Source organism: Corticium candelabrum, chromosome 5 (genome assembly GCF_963422355.1).
Source record: "Corticium candelabrum chromosome 5, ooCorCand1.1, whole genome shotgun sequence".
NCBI classification, from domain to species: Eukaryota; Metazoa; Porifera; class Homoscleromorpha; order Homosclerophorida; family Plakinidae; genus Corticium; species Corticium candelabrum.
The window spans coordinates 636,677-655,000 of NC_085089.1; the positions used below are offsets into that span (position 1 = coordinate 636,677).

At 40.5% G+C, this 18,324-nt stretch overlaps 4 protein-coding genes across 4 annotated transcripts in view; all 4 read right to left on the reverse strand.

The window, feature by feature from the left end:
- Nucleotides 1-103: 103 nt before the first annotated feature.
- The window catches only part of LOC134180579 (adenylate cyclase type 10-like), a 19,511-nt gene continuing 1,290 nt past the window's right edge, over nt 104-18,324 (reverse strand). The window contains exons 4-54 of the mRNA XM_062647761.1: nt 18,275-18,324; nt 18,160-18,216; nt 17,722-17,859; nt 17,305-17,495; nt 16,524-16,593; nt 16,244-16,351; nt 16,149-16,170; nt 16,022-16,072; nt 14,458-14,514; nt 14,298-14,415; nt 14,169-14,223; nt 14,017-14,113; nt 13,883-13,955; nt 13,646-13,826; nt 13,325-13,366; nt 12,457-12,522; nt 12,341-12,400; nt 12,209-12,274; nt 12,066-12,150; nt 11,887-12,008; nt 11,636-11,828; nt 11,328-11,570; nt 11,073-11,262; nt 10,876-10,887; nt 10,697-10,833; nt 9,230-9,509; nt 8,334-8,547; nt 7,987-8,155; nt 7,879-7,928; nt 7,627-7,665; nt 7,392-7,551; nt 6,831-6,978; nt 6,447-6,520; nt 6,197-6,383; nt 5,440-5,522; nt 5,162-5,304; nt 4,719-4,934; nt 4,553-4,639; nt 4,133-4,327; nt 3,342-3,802; nt 2,761-3,272; nt 2,078-2,687; nt 1,849-1,999; nt 1,669-1,760; nt 1,492-1,604; nt 1,322-1,418; nt 1,137-1,252; nt 948-1,068; nt 558-613; nt 383-507; nt 104-316 (exon numbers count right to left, since the gene is read on the reverse strand). The exon at nt 18,275-18,324 is cut by the window's right edge and continues 35 nt beyond it. Of these exons, the coding sequence (XP_062503745.1) occupies nt 152-316; nt 383-507; nt 558-613; nt 948-1,068; nt 1,137-1,252; nt 1,322-1,418; nt 1,492-1,604; nt 1,669-1,760; nt 1,849-1,999; nt 2,078-2,687; nt 2,761-3,272; nt 3,342-3,802; nt 4,133-4,327; nt 4,553-4,639; nt 4,719-4,934; nt 5,162-5,304; nt 5,440-5,522; nt 6,197-6,383; nt 6,447-6,520; nt 6,831-6,978; nt 7,392-7,551; nt 7,627-7,665; nt 7,879-7,928; nt 7,987-8,155; nt 8,334-8,547; nt 9,230-9,509; nt 10,697-10,833; nt 10,876-10,887; nt 11,073-11,262; nt 11,328-11,570; nt 11,636-11,828; nt 11,887-12,008; nt 12,066-12,150; nt 12,209-12,274; nt 12,341-12,400; nt 12,457-12,522; nt 13,325-13,366; nt 13,646-13,826; nt 13,883-13,955; nt 14,017-14,113; nt 14,169-14,223; nt 14,298-14,415; nt 14,458-14,514; nt 16,022-16,072; nt 16,149-16,170; nt 16,244-16,351; nt 16,524-16,593; nt 17,305-17,495; nt 17,722-17,859; nt 18,160-18,216; nt 18,275-18,324 (7,148 nt within the window). The 3' untranslated portion in view covers nt 104-151. The remainder of the gene's footprint in view (nt 317-382; nt 508-557; nt 614-947; nt 1,069-1,136; nt 1,253-1,321; nt 1,419-1,491; nt 1,605-1,668; nt 1,761-1,848; nt 2,000-2,077; nt 2,688-2,760; nt 3,273-3,341; nt 3,803-4,132; nt 4,328-4,552; nt 4,640-4,718; nt 4,935-5,161; nt 5,305-5,439; nt 5,523-6,196; nt 6,384-6,446; nt 6,521-6,830; nt 6,979-7,391; nt 7,552-7,626; nt 7,666-7,878; nt 7,929-7,986; nt 8,156-8,333; nt 8,548-9,229; nt 9,510-10,696; nt 10,834-10,875; nt 10,888-11,072; nt 11,263-11,327; nt 11,571-11,635; nt 11,829-11,886; nt 12,009-12,065; nt 12,151-12,208; nt 12,275-12,340; nt 12,401-12,456; nt 12,523-13,324; nt 13,367-13,645; nt 13,827-13,882; nt 13,956-14,016; nt 14,114-14,168; nt 14,224-14,297; nt 14,416-14,457; nt 14,515-16,021; nt 16,073-16,148; nt 16,171-16,243; nt 16,352-16,523; nt 16,594-17,304; nt 17,496-17,721; nt 17,860-18,159; nt 18,217-18,274) is intronic.
- LOC134180573 (collectin-11-like) lies at nt 10,859-13,892 on the reverse strand. Its single transcript, XM_062647754.1, has 10 exons — nt 13,646-13,892; nt 13,325-13,366; nt 12,457-12,522; nt 12,341-12,400; nt 12,209-12,274; nt 12,066-12,150; nt 11,887-12,008; nt 11,636-11,828; nt 11,328-11,570; nt 10,859-11,262 (listed from the first exon to the last, which is right to left on the reverse strand). Exons 1-10 carry the CDS (start codon nt 13,775-13,777, stop codon nt 11,069-11,071), a joined length of 1,203 nt encoding a protein of 400 aa, XP_062503738.1. The 5' UTR covers nt 13,778-13,892; the 3' UTR covers nt 10,859-11,068.
- LOC134180574 (ribosomal RNA large subunit methyltransferase E-like) lies at nt 13,817-16,751 on the reverse strand. Its single transcript, XM_062647756.1, has 10 exons — nt 16,681-16,751; nt 16,524-16,593; nt 16,244-16,351; nt 16,149-16,170; nt 16,022-16,072; nt 14,482-14,514; nt 14,298-14,415; nt 14,169-14,223; nt 14,017-14,113; nt 13,817-13,955 (listed from the first exon to the last, which is right to left on the reverse strand). Exons 1-10 carry the CDS (start codon nt 16,740-16,742, stop codon nt 13,828-13,830), a joined length of 744 nt encoding a protein of 247 aa, XP_062503740.1. The 5' UTR covers nt 16,743-16,751; the 3' UTR covers nt 13,817-13,827.
- The window catches only part of LOC134180576 (ubiquitin thioesterase OTUB1-like), a 3,659-nt gene continuing 2,417 nt past the window's right edge, over nt 17,083-18,324 (reverse strand). Inside the window, exons 2-4 of the mRNA XM_062647758.1 lie at nt 18,160-18,324; nt 17,722-17,859; nt 17,083-17,495 (exon numbers count right to left, since the gene is read on the reverse strand). The exon at nt 18,160-18,324 is cut by the window's right edge and continues 35 nt beyond it. Of these exons, the coding sequence (XP_062503742.1) occupies nt 17,295-17,495; nt 17,722-17,859; nt 18,160-18,282 (462 nt within the window). The 5' untranslated portion in view covers nt 18,283-18,324 and the 3' untranslated portion in view covers nt 17,083-17,294. The remainder of the gene's footprint in view (nt 17,496-17,721; nt 17,860-18,159) is intronic.

An 18,324-nucleotide genomic window follows, 5' to 3' on the forward strand; every position in this document is an offset into this window, starting at 1 on the left:
ATTTGATATATAATACCTTCATAAAACTCATCCTGTTTCTGTGATAACGTCTACAGGCTTGAATTGCGATAGAAACATTCATGATTAACGCACGTTACTCGGTTCCTTAACACTTGGTGTCATTTATTCACTTCTATGTCAATTAAAAGCATCATTTACATATTTCGTCACTGTGTGTTGTCTGTTTTGTAAAGCAAGAGCACTGTTTGCGTCGTTGTTGCGTCGTTGTCGCTTTCTTCAGCAAACTCTTCAGTTCTAGTGTTTGTGACTTGAATACGGGCATTTGCTTGCAAATTCGCTGCAGTCTTTTCAAATCCTAAACATCATGTATTTTGAAAAATACTTTAACTTAATAATTACGCTCAAGAGCAGCTCATCTGACACGAGTGGCACACTGCAAAACCCAGTCATTGGCCAGACTGCACCGCACACCTAATATGTGAGTTCTGATCACGTTACAAAGGGCCTTTGAGCTAACGAATGCCTCATTAGTCTCTGGCCGTAGATCTTAAAAGAACATTACCGTTATCACGAGATGCGTGCAACTGAGTACTTACCATTGCAAAGATTCAGCCAAAATGTAGAACCGTTCCAATCCATTTGTTGAGCATACCTACATGGATATACACACACATCATGTACACACTAACAACAGCCCAACCCAGACTAAAGCATATTCTCGGTATAAAACATAAACAACACCACAAAGAGACTAAACAATTACGCAGATATTGAGATATACATAAACACACACTTAGAAGAAAACGTAGAAGCAAATCATAGAAAACAAAGCAACCAGGCAAGCAATCACAATGTCTATTTGACAAAGGCAGAACAGAAAACTACATATATATAAATATATATATATATATATGTATATATATATATATATATATATATATATATATATATATATGTATAGTTGACAAGCAGTAAGAGTGTCTCACCATAACGCTATGAGTGATGACAAATAAAAGGCAGCATCTGGAGCGGCATCGACAGCCAAAACATCATTGCAAAACTCGGTCGCAAAATCAATACAAGATTCCACCGTCTCGTATGACGAACCTGAACTCACGTTCACAAGCTTGAATCAAAAAATTGAAGATAAACACCGACTTGTGACGTTACACAACCTCTAGTGATCAGCATCTCCAAGCAGCAAGCAAAGTACCAAGCGCCGGCTACCTTCTCGTTTTCTTCAATCCAAAAGTCACGCAGTTGTATAAGAGTCGAGTCGACCTCTTTGGTGCTAACACGATCATAACATATTGTATATACATCATCGTTCATTCAATCATCTCTGCATGTATTCGACAACTTTTCGTTTGCTGATGCGGCGCCAAAGTATAATGGTAGTACTTTAATCGGAATCTTCAAATCGTGTAATACTGCGGCGATTTCCAGCGCAATATTTCCTTTGGAAAAATTAGATAAAATGAAGTAGAAATGATAGAATAGCGATGTTAACCGAGTATATATGTACTGTACCTGCATCGATTGCTTCAATCATGTCGCCGTGTGCCAGGTGCAGGTTGAGGGCAACAGACTGAAAATGAGCGACCGAAAGCAAATCTTTAGCAGTGAGTTGCACGCCACTGCAGCTATAAACATCGCTCACCATATATACATCATACACTACAATCTCGTACAAGATACTAGACTAACAGAGCTCGAGCCGTCTTCTCGTATTTTCTTGCCAATCGTCGCAGCCCAAATTGTAGACAACATTCGATCATGACCGAGTAAGCTTCAAGCAGCTGCAAATACCAAATCCCATTATAATTAAGATTAAATGGCATACGGAAGAACGGCGCTTAGTGCTGCGACACGCATATATTGCCGCACCTGGTGTATGTCTTCCTGTGCACTTTCTGCTGCGTTTAGTTGTTGTAAGGCCGCCATCATCGTTCCTAGATTGTCACGATGAAGATGGTGAACGTGTGTCAGATGCACTAAACAGCGCGCTTGTTCTAACAAAAGCTGTGACTTCTCATCACTACAAACACAACGACAAAAGCCAAACAAAGAAGTACACTTAGTTACAAGAACTAAACATACCGCACTGACTACTTACCTGAAACGTCTCAGAAAGTGGTGGGGAAAGTAGATATGCAGTGCTTGTCTCACACCTTCGACTACCGTTCTCCATACCATAGCAGCACGACAGCGACTTGGTTGCCGTCTGTTCAATATTCTGAGAGCGCCGTAAAAGTGTGGCATGCACTCTTCGGTGTGTCCCATTTGAAAAAGAGCTCGACCCAAAAGAGCCCGAATGCGAGCTCTTTCCTCGTTCGAAACTTGCGAGCCTTCTTCTATCATCATCTGTGCACGTTTGAGATGAATGACGGCATCTAAATTTGCGTAAGTTTCGACTGCAGCCGCTCCCGCTTCTATCGTATACAAGAGCCTCTTCTGCGTCATACCGGCAGCCTCGTAGTGTCTCACAAGTTGTGGATAGACATGAGACAGCACTTCGGCACATTCACAATGAGCCATATCGACTTCATGAAAATGATCTAAATCCGTTCTGTCCGATGACTCACGACTCTTCTCTTTCGATGATGATTTCACGTTTTCTCTCCGTTTCATCAATTCTTCATCCTCCTGCCAAAGATCATTCGAACACAAAGACTCTACGGAAGCAGATCGATTGAAAGCAAAAACCGTTGAATAGAAAGAATTGTCTGAACAAAACACGCACCAGACATTAGCGAAAAAACCTATACTAAGCTATGCTATATATACACTATAACTCACCGGTCGACAACCTTCGACGACGTTTCTTAACTCGCTTGTCTCCCACCTGACCGATGAACGCTCTTTGCCGAACGACATTTCGCGATGCAGCGATCAAATCCAACTGACGAACAAAAACTTTTTGAGCTTGAATGGCGTGATGATGTTCTTCCGACCCTTCCATAAAATCTCCACCGCCACAGTGGCGACACTTGTGAGCTTGAGCTTCGAGTAACTCTGCAGCTTTCTGGTGCAAATGTTTCCTTTGGTCTGTCAACATCAAGCTGTGAGCCGTTTCTTGCAGATATGTGTGCGTAAAACGAAACGTTTTGCACATGACATGATCGTCATCTTTCTCTGCTGCCATGCAGTGGCAATACAGATCGTAATCGTCGTCTTGCAACACGCCAGCGGCGACTTTCTTAGCTGCCGCAGCTACGGCACACTCAAATATTGCCGATTTGACCAACTGGTTGATTGATTTGGAAAGGCCTTGCGAACACTTTCGAGGAATGATTCCAGCAAGCATCGTCCTAACCAAGAATCAAAAGACTAAAACACGAGAAGAAAAGTGAACCAACAATAGATGACCGACATCTAACCTTGTAAATACGACTCCGAGTACTGCGGCGCATTTCATCACCAGACGATTCTGGTGCGACTGACGGTCAATCCTCGAAAGCACCAACTCTTTCACAGAGCTTGGAACAGACACTCGGTCTATATCGACTTCCAGTAATATTACGCACATTTTCTTTGCCGTGACCACATTATTACTATTACTCTTTTCCGAAAATGAATGAAGAGAAGGTTTTCCGAAAATTCCTCGCGATGATCGAGCAGGTCCTGACGGTCGCCGCCCATCCAATCGATTGTGAATTTCGTCTTCAGAAACAATGCTGATCTGTCGACGACGTAGCATGCTGTTCATCAGCTCTTCGCAAAAGAGAGGAACACCGTGACATCGTGCAGTCAATCGCTCCAATTCTACTGGAATGCTAGACACGCCTAATGCTAAACGTGCCAGTTCCGTCATCTCCATTTGGTCTAAACGGCCCAACTTCTGTAAACACAATCATACTTATTAAAATACACACACACACACACACACACACACACACACACACACACACACACACACACACACACACACACACGAGCCAACACGTCACCTCAATTCACAAGCAAGCACTCGTGCAAACATAAACGCTAAATACGACGGTATATGCAAGCAAGACAGCCAACGAAAAAAGAGAAGCAAACAAACGAATAGACAGAAAGCCATGCAGATGAAGAACAAAAACGGACAGAAACTTAGAGACAAAGAGATCAAACAGCAATACTGTATCCGTGCATGCAGCAAATCATGCAAATTCTCAAATTTCTTTCGTACCATTTGAATTGTGTGTGGATGGTGAATTATCTTTTCAGCTGCAACCGGTGCAATCACAGATTGAGCAAACGGACGCATAGCAAGCACCAAGAGAGCACTTCCATCACAGGAAACGTCATAAAGAAATGTCCATGACTCGGCATCAACCCACTGAGCATTATCCACAAAAAAGACACATGGCTGAGCAAGAGCAACCTGACAAACCAAGCAACAACTCACAAGCACAATCTAAAGCTCAATGTTCTAATTTTTTAGCATAGTAGTCAAATCATGAAGCAGTATAAAGTACACACACACACACACACACACACACACACACACACACACACACACACACACACACACACACACACACACACACACACACACACACCATATATAAACAATACATGTATGTTAGAAAATATAAAAGCAACCTACATGATGGACAATGTTGAAGAGCAATAAGTGGAGCATCTGCGTATGTTTCTCAGACGTTATATGTTGCGTTCTTGAAGAATGCGGTAACTAGAGTAAACAGCAGCAAGAACAATAAACCCTAGGCCTGCATAATACCCTTCTTTACACAGGCAAGCACGTAACATACGTTGATGTTTAGAAGCTCGTTGAGTAAAGGCAAGTCCGGTTTAAGTGCCTCTGGTACTTTAGAAATGATCAATTCTTCCCGCTCGGTAGACGAATGGCACCGGTCAAGCTCAAGAAGACGAGCGACAAGTGTTTTAACGGCGTATAGTGGAGTATGCTGCTCTTCTTGACTAGCATGGCCACACACAACCCGAAACTGTTTTCGCCAAGCCTCTGTCTACAGAAAATAATTTAGTTCAAAAGCAAATATATAGAGTTCATTAAATAGCCTAATAACCTACAAGACAACAGAAAACAACATAAACACATTGACAAGCAACACACAGATTAACAGACAGATTAACAGACAGATTAACAAACAAACAGACAACAGAAACAGACAAACCTGTAGCATGCATGCATATTTAGTGATGCTGAATTCAGCATTGCATCTCGCACACAGACCTTAAAAACTTCCAAGAGATGAGTCTTTCCCATTCCTAGAGGTCCTTCAACAACAACGCAGGTAGGATCACACCACTCTTCTTCATGATATTTAGTTAGTTTATTCAACACCAACTCAAAACGTTTCATTTCCTGTCGACGACCTGCGAGGAACCACAAGAGTAAGTACCGACATAAAAGACAGTCATTAACAGCAATTTAATAGTCAAAGTGTTCTCACAACAAACGTAATAACATTTTTAAATTAAAATATCATTGCATGCTCTGTGGTAGCCTACCAACTAGAGTAATAGTAGCCTGCTGAGCTCTTGCTTCGTTGTTTTCTGCAGCAGTGGCCAGAGACGAGAAGAAATGGTCATGGCTAAAGATTGTAACAACAAAGTTTGTTAAACTCTTTGCAGCAAATTGTGTGTGTGTGTGTGTGTGTGTGTGTGTGTGTGTGTGTGTGTGTGTGTGTGTGTGTGTGTGTGTGTGTGTGTGTGTGTGTGTGTTGCGCGCACGTCAGAGAAAAAGAAAAAAGAAGAAAAAGGGAGAACAAAGACAACTCAGATAAAGAAAAGAAGATGGGAAAGAGAGAGAGGAGAACGAGTGAGAGAGAAAAAGACAAAAACAAAGCAAAGAATTGTTGCTTGTCGTTGTTTCCGCGAATTTGTGTTGTCCATCTGCATCATGTTCAACCATGCATGCACTAACATTATTATACAATGCACGTTCACACTAGAGACTTAGAACCAAGTCAGGTATAGTTTATCAAGTATTTTTGGTAGAGTAAGTTGTGACAAGAAAATTTATCTGATGCAGAGTGGTTCTGAAGTTGCTAGTGTGAACGCGGTCTAGTCACGGTAAGCCCAAAAATTCAGCCATGTGCTACTTCACAACATTTAATAAAACGTATTTTTGACTGCTCTCGATCAGGATCGGTGAGAAGAAGAAAAATTTCAACGCGTTCTATTTTGCTTCATTATTAAGTTAAAGCCAAAAATTTCTGGGCTTACTGCGCATTCTCTTCTCTCAACACAATGTGATTTATCATACTAAATTTCTGTGTTGTATAAATAGAGAAGTTCAGAATATTCTATTCCCTTCAACGGCGTGTCAGGTACGACACACGTGAAAGTTTTACTGTTGATTCCAGAGTACTTCATGGTTGACTCATCACATGTCACACAACCATGAAATGCCATCATGAGACGTGCGCCCATATTGACACTTCTACCAATCACTAACAACCAGTTGGAAAGTTGAAAGACAAACATGACAAACACTTTTTAGTTGTCGATTGTACCTGTAAATTCTTGTCGCTTAGGATGTCCAACAACACCACAGAAAGTTCTTCCTGTGGTTACACCTATACTACAACTGTAAAGAACAAAATATTTATTTGTAGTAAACTTTTCATTTGCATTCTGACAACAACAAGGCCATCCAGTTATACACTGACAAATAATGGTTGTATGTACAAACAAAGAAACAAACAAACAAACAAATGAAAAAACAATTGAACAAAAACAACAAACAAACAGACAGACACACAAAAACAAACAAACACAAGCAAACAAACAGGCAAAAGTGTCTTGACAAAATACAAGTACTAGCACAAATCATCATCGACAAGTTCACCAATTACTAATTGACCAACAAAACCTAGAATGTAGAGCATAAACAGTACCCTAGCTGTCTTTCTTGCAGATGAATAAATATTTGTCGAGCAGCACGTAAAGCTCGTGCTGGGCCATTTTCATGCTTTTCTCCTGGCAAACCAAATATAGCAAGAAATGTGCACCCTTTGTCAAACATAAACATCTTATTCACTGAACCTAAAACAATAAAAAAATACTGAGTGAAAGCAAGAACATGCATCTAACATGTCATCTGCATTAATAGAAGACTAGTGTGCCTGCTTTTCAATTAACTTGTTTGTCTGTTTATCTGTCTGTCTGTCCGTCTGTCCGTGTCAGAGCTGTTTCCATTAGTCATTGTACAAGTTTAACCATTACTACTAATTAACACTCTGTCTATCAATTTGCCTGTCAACCCATCTGTTTATCCGATTGTGCCCGTTTGTCTCTAGACCAATCTATTTGTCAATCTGTCCCTTTACCTGCCTACTAGCTGTACTGTCAAACACCTCTTCCCTTGTCTGAAAGCATACACATATGGTTTAATAGATGTTTACAACACTGAGTCAGTCAAATCAATTGTCTATCCGTGATGGTGCACATAATCTCACCATTCAGCCATGTCACGTTTTTGTAAATGACAGTGAAGACCAACTGCAAATCTTCCAAAGCAATCTGTGGATCTTTTCTCTTGTCAAGATCAAAGTTGATAAATAAAATGCTGACTATCCGCATCTCTGACATCCACTCAAGTGACTGACCACCATCCATCTAATGTGCACAAGCAAAAGAAATCTGCTGCATTAAATGCACACTACTGACAGACAATTACAAGATTCATCTCACCTTACTCAAGACTGCCTTAGGGAGATATGTTTTCAATGTCTATGACAACCAAACCCATATCACATACAAACATAATTCATCTGTGCATGTCTAAATGAAATAAGCAAATGCTGTCATACAAGCTGACAACGAAGGGCACCACTATTCATCCAATTCATCTATCCATCCTTCTGTATTACGACAGTATAATGTGTTCATGTGCATAATAGATAACACAACCCAAACCACCACAACAAAACTGAATTTCTCTACCTCTTGCTCCTCCAGAGTCAAATGTTTAGCTTGGCTTGCTACTGGTCGCACTGCAACACACGACCAAACATTAGACATGCAGCAGCAAGTTGAATAATCTAAATTTGCCTTGAATTGTTGACAGAAACACTGGCGTTACTAGTGGCAATTCAGTTGTGTGGTTTGAAGAACTAGATTTAGGCTCAAACAACAATGTAGGTAAATTTTTTGAAGCAAAGGAGCTTAGACTTGATTCTTCAGTTGGGACTTTGGCAGTCTGTTTCCAAAATCTGTTGACCTAGAACATAAAAGCTAAGCACAACCAAAGTGAGTAAAACCACACATTTCCCATTAAAAACTAAAATGACAACATCTAGTCACTGACTACAATTATAGTGTTGATGACTTGTATCTGGTTGGTTACAATTGTGATAATTATTGCTTAAACAAATTGTAACAGCTAAATCACAGTGTACCTGCATGTATCCACTTTTAAGAGTTCTTCCCTGACACTTATGGTTCCTGCAAGCCTCTTGAGCAAGTGGAGAAAGTATAACACTTCCAGACACAGCAAGGTTCTGTGCATAATTGACATCATTGATTGCCTGTCCCGTCAAAGCAAATTGTTTAGCTTCACTGCCACCAACAACAAATGCATCCATTGCTCCAGCAGCAAGACCAATCTTCAACCTGTCAAACAGATGGCATCCAATAAACGAGACATGTTGCATCCCCTGTTACACTATCATTGATTGTATTCTGTTTGTCTCAGTCCTGAATAAAGCAGATTTGTACCCTATGCATATATTATGTATGTATGTATGATCTGTTCATTTCTTTCCATTTTTTGTGTGTTTGGTAATTTGATAAAAGTTATTATTTAAGTTGACTGTTTCTCAGTCATTGCTAAGAAACAGCATACTGTACTCATTTGAGTAATTAAGCCCCAGGGTCATCGTTAACTAGTCAATCTCTTCCACCTATTATCACCTCTAGTGTCAAATGTCCAAGTAAAGCCCCAGCCTATACTTCAAAGTAGGTACCATTCAGCTCAACCCTGCAAGTTGGAGCTTACCAGAGCATATGACACTCACTTTGAACCCTACAAATGTAGATCGACTAGATGGCACATGTACATTACGCAAAACAACTGTCTGTCCATCTATAGTGACCTACCTGTGAGTCTATTAGCAGATGTTTATGTGGCTCTAAACAATTTTGCGGTATGCTATTTATTTGTTTGTTTACTGTGGTATTTGTTTGTGAATTTGCTGACCTTTAACCTCACAGTGTGTCTGTCTGCCTGCCTGTCTGTTCGTTTCGTTTGATAATCTCTCTCTGTCTTTCTCTCTCCTCATAAAATGTATCTCACTGTAGTTTTATTCCCTTGTCTATCTTATAATCATGACACTTTGCTTGAATATCAAGACTTGTCTGCAAGACAGATGGCACAACCAAACTAAACTGTGTCTTCTGGCATGGCCACAGAGCCAACAAAGCATCTCCAGCAAACTTCAGCACATCTCCTCCTCCCTCCAGTATGCATTCAATGATACATCCAAGATAACCATTGAGGCATTTTGTCAGCTGGTCAGTTGCACATAAGCCTTTCTCATCTGGCTTTGTGTAACTCTCACAAAGTGTAGTAAATCCTACAAACGTAAACTAAAAAGCACTCATTCTACAAGTAGTTCTCATGCAACACCCATGCATTAAAGCATGCATGTGCACGCAAGTAGTGAACACGCTGGTAAGATCAATGTAAAGAAACGTACGTAATTTAAATATTGTTGGAAACACGTAGAAAATAAAACGGTGAGGAAAGATCGAGACATGAGTAGGGTGTATGGGTGAGCATAAGTAACGTTACAACAAGCAAGCGACAAGAAGAGTAGAAACACAAAAAACTGACACAGACAAAAAGAAGAGCAATGGCTGATTGAATAAAGGCACACGCACGCACACACGCGCACGCACATATGCACACACCCACGCACACCCACGTACACATACAAACACACACACAATCTCACACACACACACACTCACACACACACCACACACACACACACACACACACACACACACACCACACACACACACATACAACGCACACACACACACACACACACACACACACACACACACACACACACACACACACACACACACACACACACACATGCACGCGCAAGCACACACACACACACACACACACACACACACACACACACACACACACACACACACGTACAAGTACACATACGCGCACGCACATATGCACACACCCACGCACACACACACACACACACACACACACACACACACACACACACGCACATCAACCCTCTGAAAAAGCACTAAACATGTGAACAACAAACTGCTAAGCCATAGACGTAAACTTGCTGTTTATATAGACATTATGGTAGCTCGTTTACCTACTATTCTCCTACATAATCACTGATTGATGTCTCAACGATGAACAGTTACACAGCCATCGAAGAACACCGGAACCAAATAACGGGGACCACAGCAGCCTCGCTGTCCTGATCACTTAACTGTGTTGCGGGGTGGCGCACGTGTACCGTGGACGCCCGGTACCGTACAGTAACAGCATTGAAAAAATATACGAACGAATAAATAAAGAATAAGCGAATGAGCTGAAACAAACTGTATTTGACATGCAAACAACCAACCAATGGTGTTTTCTAAAATTATGGTTAATTTAGCCAGAGCAAATATTTAATAAGATTGCGCGAAATTATTGCTAAGTAATGTATGTGTACGCTTCGATCTAAATTTCACAGCAATTTGATTGAGCGACTAAAAGTATTCTGACCAGAAATGTCTGCAAATAAGACGGCACCAAACAGTCTAGTTGCCAACGGAATGTTTGTTGTATACTTTTGCAGAGATACGAGGAATTCTGGAAGGTGCGAGAGCACTTCTGAGATCGACGCAGCTCCTATCGCATCCCGCAGTCGACAAACATTTCAACGTTACTAATACAAGTCCAACCTTTCTCCGTACCTGAAGTCATACAGTCATTCATGAATTAAACTTTAGACTCTACAAAATAATTATGACGTCACAGTTAGACGACCAATAGCGGCGTTATGCTTCTATTTGACTCCATAAGAATTTAGTGTAGAAACTAATTCAAAGTGCATTTCATCAAACAGACCACCAGACAGTCTCTCGTCGCATTTGTTTACTGTGTTGAACAAATCAGTTGTACTTTACTAATGTTGCAAGAACGACTCTTGTCACACAGGCCAATCTGGAGAAGACGCCAATGAAAGTCTGATGCCATTGAAGAGATGTCTCTTCGTTTATAGCTGCTACAGCTCTTTCTATAATAGTAGTCTGGCGACACTATCAACCTACTTGTTTGCGATGTAGAAGCTGCATGCAAACAACACAAACTTCAAATGAATTGGATTGACCCCAAAGCAACCGGTCGTGGTTACCTTGACAAACTGGAACTCGAAGAGCTAATTTTGGAGAACTCCAGTCGCTGTACCATGAATAGTGTGTGTTGGCACCACAGAAGTACGGGTTTGATGGCACTTCACTAAAAACATGAGATGGAGCCTCACACAAGACATCACATACAATCAAGTAGCCCTTTTTCATCATCTCCAGACAAATCAGAGCACCACTTGTTGGAGCGTAAAGATGTGGACAAGATGGAGTATAAGGGTCGGGCGTTTCTATAAATGCAAATCCAAAATACAGTCTAAATCATAGAATGAATAAATTCGATGATCTATCTTGCCTTCCTTCACTTTGCTAACGTAGCCTGGTTCTGTTGCTGAAACAACTTCATTTGTTCCAATTCTGCTTGCAATTGTGCCACTAACAAAACTTGCACTAGCAGATGCTTTCGATCTTCCAGAAAGAACTGGTTTTGCTGAGCCCCTGCCGTTTCTCGAGTATGTAGGTTTTGTAGGTGGAAATGATACCGTGCCCTACACAAATGCTTGGACATAATAGACTTACATGCTGCAATTAACCCACAATTAATACCTTTTCATCTGGTTTCCCCTTTTCTTGTGCCATCAAACGACGTACAAATGCAATTTCTTCCTTGCTGAGACAGTCACATTTGCAGTCACACTTACTCTGGTGTTGTGCCGGTAAATAATCAGCTACAACACAAAAATTATTCATATCTACAGCACCGCAACATCCAATGGTTTACTCACTTATTGGTATGCATTCAATTGCATTTCCATCATACGAGAGATATTGATCATGACGACAAGTGGGAAACTCGAGAAAAATATCTCCCTGTATTAAAACAACCACTTAATTCATATAGTCAACGCATCTTATTGCAACACCTTACAGTCTTTCCTTTCTGTCCTTTCTCTCCTGTAGGCCCTCTTCGTCCCATGTCTCCACGACTCCCTGGCTAATTGAGCAACATTGAATAAGACAATAAAAGTAATACGTACGGTAAGTAAAAAATACTCCTTACTAAGCCTGCCCGCCCTGGTTGGCCAGGAAACCCTGGATGGCCATCATTTCCAGAAATGCCCTAGGAACGAAACGCTGTTACTTGCTAATAATCATCAATATGGTTGACAATATTACTGGATCTCCTGGAGATCCTGCTCTTCCAGGTGGGCCTCCAGCGCCTTGTTCACCAGGAATTCCAGGCTAAAATTTCACACAGAGAAAAAACAACACAGTTGTACTGCAATATTGAATAATTCTTGCATACAAAACTATCTAAACACGCATCAGCAAATCATAAGACTATAAATTCTGAAACCTGTTATTACTAAATAAACTCTCAGAATAAAATCTATAATTATATAATTTAATGAAACAGAAACATTTTCTGACATACATACATATATACACACATTGGATGGCATCTACATGTCTTAAGAGTAAACATGACGGTATTGGGCAATGGTCCAATACATACACAGACAAACAAACGGATAGACAGACGAGCAACCAGATCTTCGCAGACAGAATGACAAGCAGGCAGTATGACAACATTAAACATACCATGGCATGATAACTATAGAAACCACTAATTAAATCATAGCAAAATAATGAGATCACACCATTGGCAAGTTAGAACTTACAAATTAAATAAGTTGGATTTACACACAACAAAAGAAAAATAAGATTTCTAAATAATGAACGTGAAAGAAAGGTCACCATAGTACACGGTAAAGCAATATTGAGTTGTAGATTCAATACTATCACAATATAATTATATAAATTCTAAATTTCTGTAAATCACTTTCATCTGCAATTGGATACACGCAAAGTGTGGATAAATTTCTGCGCACAACAAAGATCCAGTTGTTGCCAGGCCATGCTTGCAGCTTAATTAATTAACGTACATGCAGATACGCGTTACGTACATGCATTACTCAAAGACAAGCGGCATGCAATCTACTAGTCAACTAGATACAATTTTATCACGTTGCTTTGCACTTACATTTCCCGGTCGTCCAACATCGCCCTTCTGCCCCTTCAAATACTGCAAACAAAGCGGTATTACATTTAAACGCCACTCCCCCAATTAGATCAAAGCAATCGGCTGCGGCAAAAGAGCTCCTCAGGGGCAGCGAACTTCACAAAGCGTCATGCAAACAGTCCCGCGACCAGATCGGCACTAGAATAGACTAATGCTTTGCCCGAGCAATAGAACGCTGCCGAAATTAGGCGATTGCACGACACTCGTAACCGACTATTTCGCGTGTTCTTTCCCCTACATTCCTAGATAGATAAAGCGCTAGTGCTAATTCTCTGTTCTTACTGGAGCTATGCCATTCACCCATTCTTTACAAGACGTCGGACAAGTGTCCAAATTCAGGAGATCCACGCCGACAGCGTCGCTCAACGCCAGCACAATAAAGAACGCAGTCTTGACGAGATAAGCCGCCACCATAGTTCGGACCGCCCCGACGACAAGTGACCAGTTCAGTGATTTCAACAGTCTTAATTGGTGTTAGAAACCTTCAAGCGACTCCACGCAATTACGTAGAGCTCCGACGAGTTCTGCCTGCATGCTGGCGGTCGAAACTCTCTGACAACTTCAAAGTGTCTTTTCAACTGCGCTGTAAACTCTACACAGAGGCGACATAACAGCTGTGTGATGTAGCTGTAACAGTCAAACGTCATTCGCACCTTTCTTTTCTCTTCCTTCCAGGATCTTGCACAAAAAGACGCCAGCGTTAGACGGCAGCAAAGACAGACTGATGCCCAATGCAGCCCTTGCAAGCTCCTAAATAAATGTCGTTACCTCGCCCAATCGGTGTACACGACAAGCCTACTATTACCATGATCCTGTAATGATCAAATGAATGGTTTCCTGACGCAGATGGTGCCATGTCACTATTGTAAAAGAGAATGATATTCACAATGAGGTTACAAGTGTAAAGCAATCATCTGTGGGTCTATCTGTACACCTCAGAATGACATCAGCTTGCACAAAAGGAGCCATTGCAGCCATGGTTTTAGTTAACGTTTCTGCTTGCAGAACATCAGCATTTGACACAATTGTGACACCAGGGATTGGCTTAATGTCTACATAACAATCAAACATGCTGTAAATCAATAGAGTCTAACTCCAATCCCTAGAAATCACCAGACCTTTCACATCCACAGCAATGATTCTGGATGACTCTGGAAGGTACAAACAATGACCCTGTTAGTACAAACAATGACCCTGTTAGTACAAACAGTTCTAGCAAATTGTACAGCGTACAGTAAATGCTTCAGGCTTTAGACTACAATGCCACAATTGCTTCAAACATGCCAGAGACATAATTGAGTTCATTCTATTACAACTGCAACATGTGGTTGTCAACATGTCAGCACTTTCATCACAAATTATTCATGAGTTCATAATGCAATAAACTATAGACTAATAAGTAGTTATGTCTGGTAGACTTTTAAACAAGAGACTCATGAGTAGGAACCAAATCCTGTAAACAATTTAAAAAGCACCTTTCCTGTGACTAAATGTGATTTCGACACACACACACACACACACACACACACACACACACACACACACACACACACACACACACACACACACTGCTCTGACCAAAAAATCAATAACATTACACCCTGAATCTGAGTCTGTAAATAACTTATTTAAACAGACAAAACAATCATAACTAAATGAGTACAGAACAACAAAGCCCCTTTTCTAGTCTCCCAGCTCACCCAGATAAATCAACTTTGCAGTAGCATTAATATCAACAATATCAATATGTGCCCACCCTGGCCATTATCAAGTTAGCCGCTGCCACAAACAAATTATTAAAAAAGTCTATATAAACACGTGCTAGTACACTACACTACCGTATACCTACGCCAGTTCACATTTCTCAACACAAGAGTGGTACCTACAGGTAACCTTGGGTGTGGTAATATGGTATGCAAACTGTTTAGAAGACATGACAAACACAAGTTGCCATGTCAACACACATATTAAATTAGCGTTAACACACATATTAAATTATCTAAACTCAGTGGCTTGATGTTGTGTGGTTTGCTCATCTGCATGTGTCCAAGCAATGCAAAAAGCGTAACCTAAAACACACACGAGGAATCTGTAATGCAAACCCGTCTGGCATGTACCGTAGTACCTCGCATAGAACGGCATGCCGTTATAGGGTGAGGTGCCGTTATAGAGCGAGGTACGGTAGTCACAGTAATATAAGGCCTATCTTTTGATATTAATATTGCGGTAATGGAGGAGACATGTGTCAATGTGGAGGATGATGCTAATGACCATGTTGACAATGTTGCCGTTGGTGAAGACTCTGACTCAAGTCAGCCGAAAGCCAGAAGCAGGAAATCCTACACAGTAGGATTCCAGTTGGCGGCCGTGGACAAGTTTGATCAGCTTGGCGGCAATGTCTCACAAGCTAGTAGACTTAGTAGTAGATAGTAGTACCGCTTAAGAAAGATATTAGATTTTGTTGGATGTGCAACTTGAGGCGCTGGTAAAATTCCCTTATTTACAATGACATGCCGTTGTACCTCGAGGTATAACGGCACCCTGGTAAATTCGTTTCATAATGGAATGCCCTTCTATGCGAGGTAATACGGTAACAAGGCAAAGCGAAGTGTGATTCAAAATGCTGCCAACTGAGAACTATGTCAAGGCAACTCTTGCCTGCTGCATCATCCAAATTGACTCTCTCAGATACAACTTGCGACCACGCTCCTACACAGACAGCACATCTTGTCTTCACAGAGCAGTACATACATACATGATACTAAGGTCACTGTCATTGGCTAACCGGGTGCTGCACCAAGATCAACCTGCACAACACAAGCATACCAATATTACCACATCATCGTCAACTGTTTAACTAAAAAATCAGTAAATGCTTACAATAACAGAGTTTTTCTTCAAGAAGCAAAACTTATCTTCAATTTGGATGAGTTTGTAAGCACTTCGACTTCTGTAGTTGTCTTGCGACGCAAGCCTTACATACCTATCCTGCAATAATTAAAAACAAGCCAATTAATATTAACTAGGGTTTAAAGGTGTCATACACACCCTTTACAAATAACAATTTTTGAGTCTAAATCAATACAAATGCGCGCGTACAGTCTGTATCTCGAAGACAGGCTACAGAGCCATACTGGCTTTGGGCTACAACATTACGCACCTTATGTTGGCGTTCCAGCCATCTGCTTGAGCTAGCTGTCTTGCCTTTCACATAGTAACGATGCACAACCCTATATTGCACGTAACGTCATAAATAACTGTTAGGAACGTCACATCAATTGAAAATGAAAACATAGTAAAAACATGAAATAGTTTACCAGCACAGTGACTGTGTCGGATTACTTTTTCTACCCAAACGCAAACTGCGCCAAGCATACATTAGCGTTGAAACAGCCCGGATGTTACGCAGACAGCCTCGGATGTCCTGAACGTGCATTATCTTGAATTGCGTTACATTGAATTGTATTGTATTGTATTGCATTACATTGAATTGTATTGTATTGCATTGTAGTGTATTGTGTTGCATTACATGGAATTGTATTGTATTGCATTGTATTGTATTGTATAGTATTGCATTACATGCATTGTATTGTATTGCATTACATTAAATTGTATTTTATTGTATTGTATTGCATTGTAGTGTATTGCATTGTATTGTATTGTATTGCATTACATTGAATTGTATTGTATTGCATTGTATTGTATTGTATTGTATTGTATTGTATTGTATTGTATTGTATTGTATTGTAAGATATTGTACATTTATCGTAAACAAATTATGTGTATGCACCAAGCAACTACAAGACTCTCAACAAATCTACTACAAGCCCATTAGAAAGCCGACTCTTGGCACATACTCCACAGTCACATCCTACATTCGTCTAGCTCACATACATAAGTACTATCACCGTGAAGACAGACTATACTTCCATTAGTTGTACAGAATGTCGTAATGTCCTGGTCTGTACAGCAAACAGACGTGTGGTGGTGAACCGTCTTCTGGAAAGTCATGGTAATTGACTGTTCCACCATCTCCACGATCCATGTATTCTACACGAACATGAATACCCAACGCTTCAGAGAGAGCAATGATATGAATGTGATCACTCTCCTTTGCCATTGGCTCTACTTCCTAGTCAAAAGTTGTCAAGTTTAATTAATAAGCACATCAAGTAAAAATTGTAACATTAAGCACAAACAATAAAAAAAGGTACAGAAAACCAGACAGATAAACAAACAAGTACACAAACAAGCAGACAATTAAGCAAATAATCAGGCAACCAAATGCACAAACAAACAACAAAACAAACAAACAAAAAGAGAGAAACAAAATCCTCAGAAGTCAGACTTCTTTGTACCTGATTGCAAAAGTCTCTCACTGACAGTCCTCCATCAATAAAATGCATATAGAAGTCAGCTTTTTCTTGTAGTTTCCCGGACGTCAATAATCTCAAATAGACAACGACATAGTCTGATGTTGACTGGTCACAATATTTCTAACCACAAACAAGCATTAACCTAACAAATGCCAAACACTGACACAGCAAATAAACCATCAAACAGACAATTAATTGAAAGACAGACACACCAGTGGCATTGTGTGTTAGGGGGTCATATTGTTCTTGATTCCATCTACCTAAGGCAGACAAACAACAAACACAAACAAACAGATAAATAGATAGACAGACAAGCAAACTGACTGACAGATAAACAGACAATGAAAACAATACGCAGCCAAATATATAGACAGACAAATAAAGCAAAAAGAGAGGCACTGTGCAGTAAGCACATCTCACATTAAGAAGATCTGAAGCATCAGAAGCGCTTTCCACACATGCCACAACATCCATAAACTGCAACACAAAGGCTATATCAATAAAGAGTCGTGTGGGAATATTAGCAGAACACAACAATCTCATGGAAGTCTTCTATAGTAAATGCAGAAAAGCCCAAGGCAACCA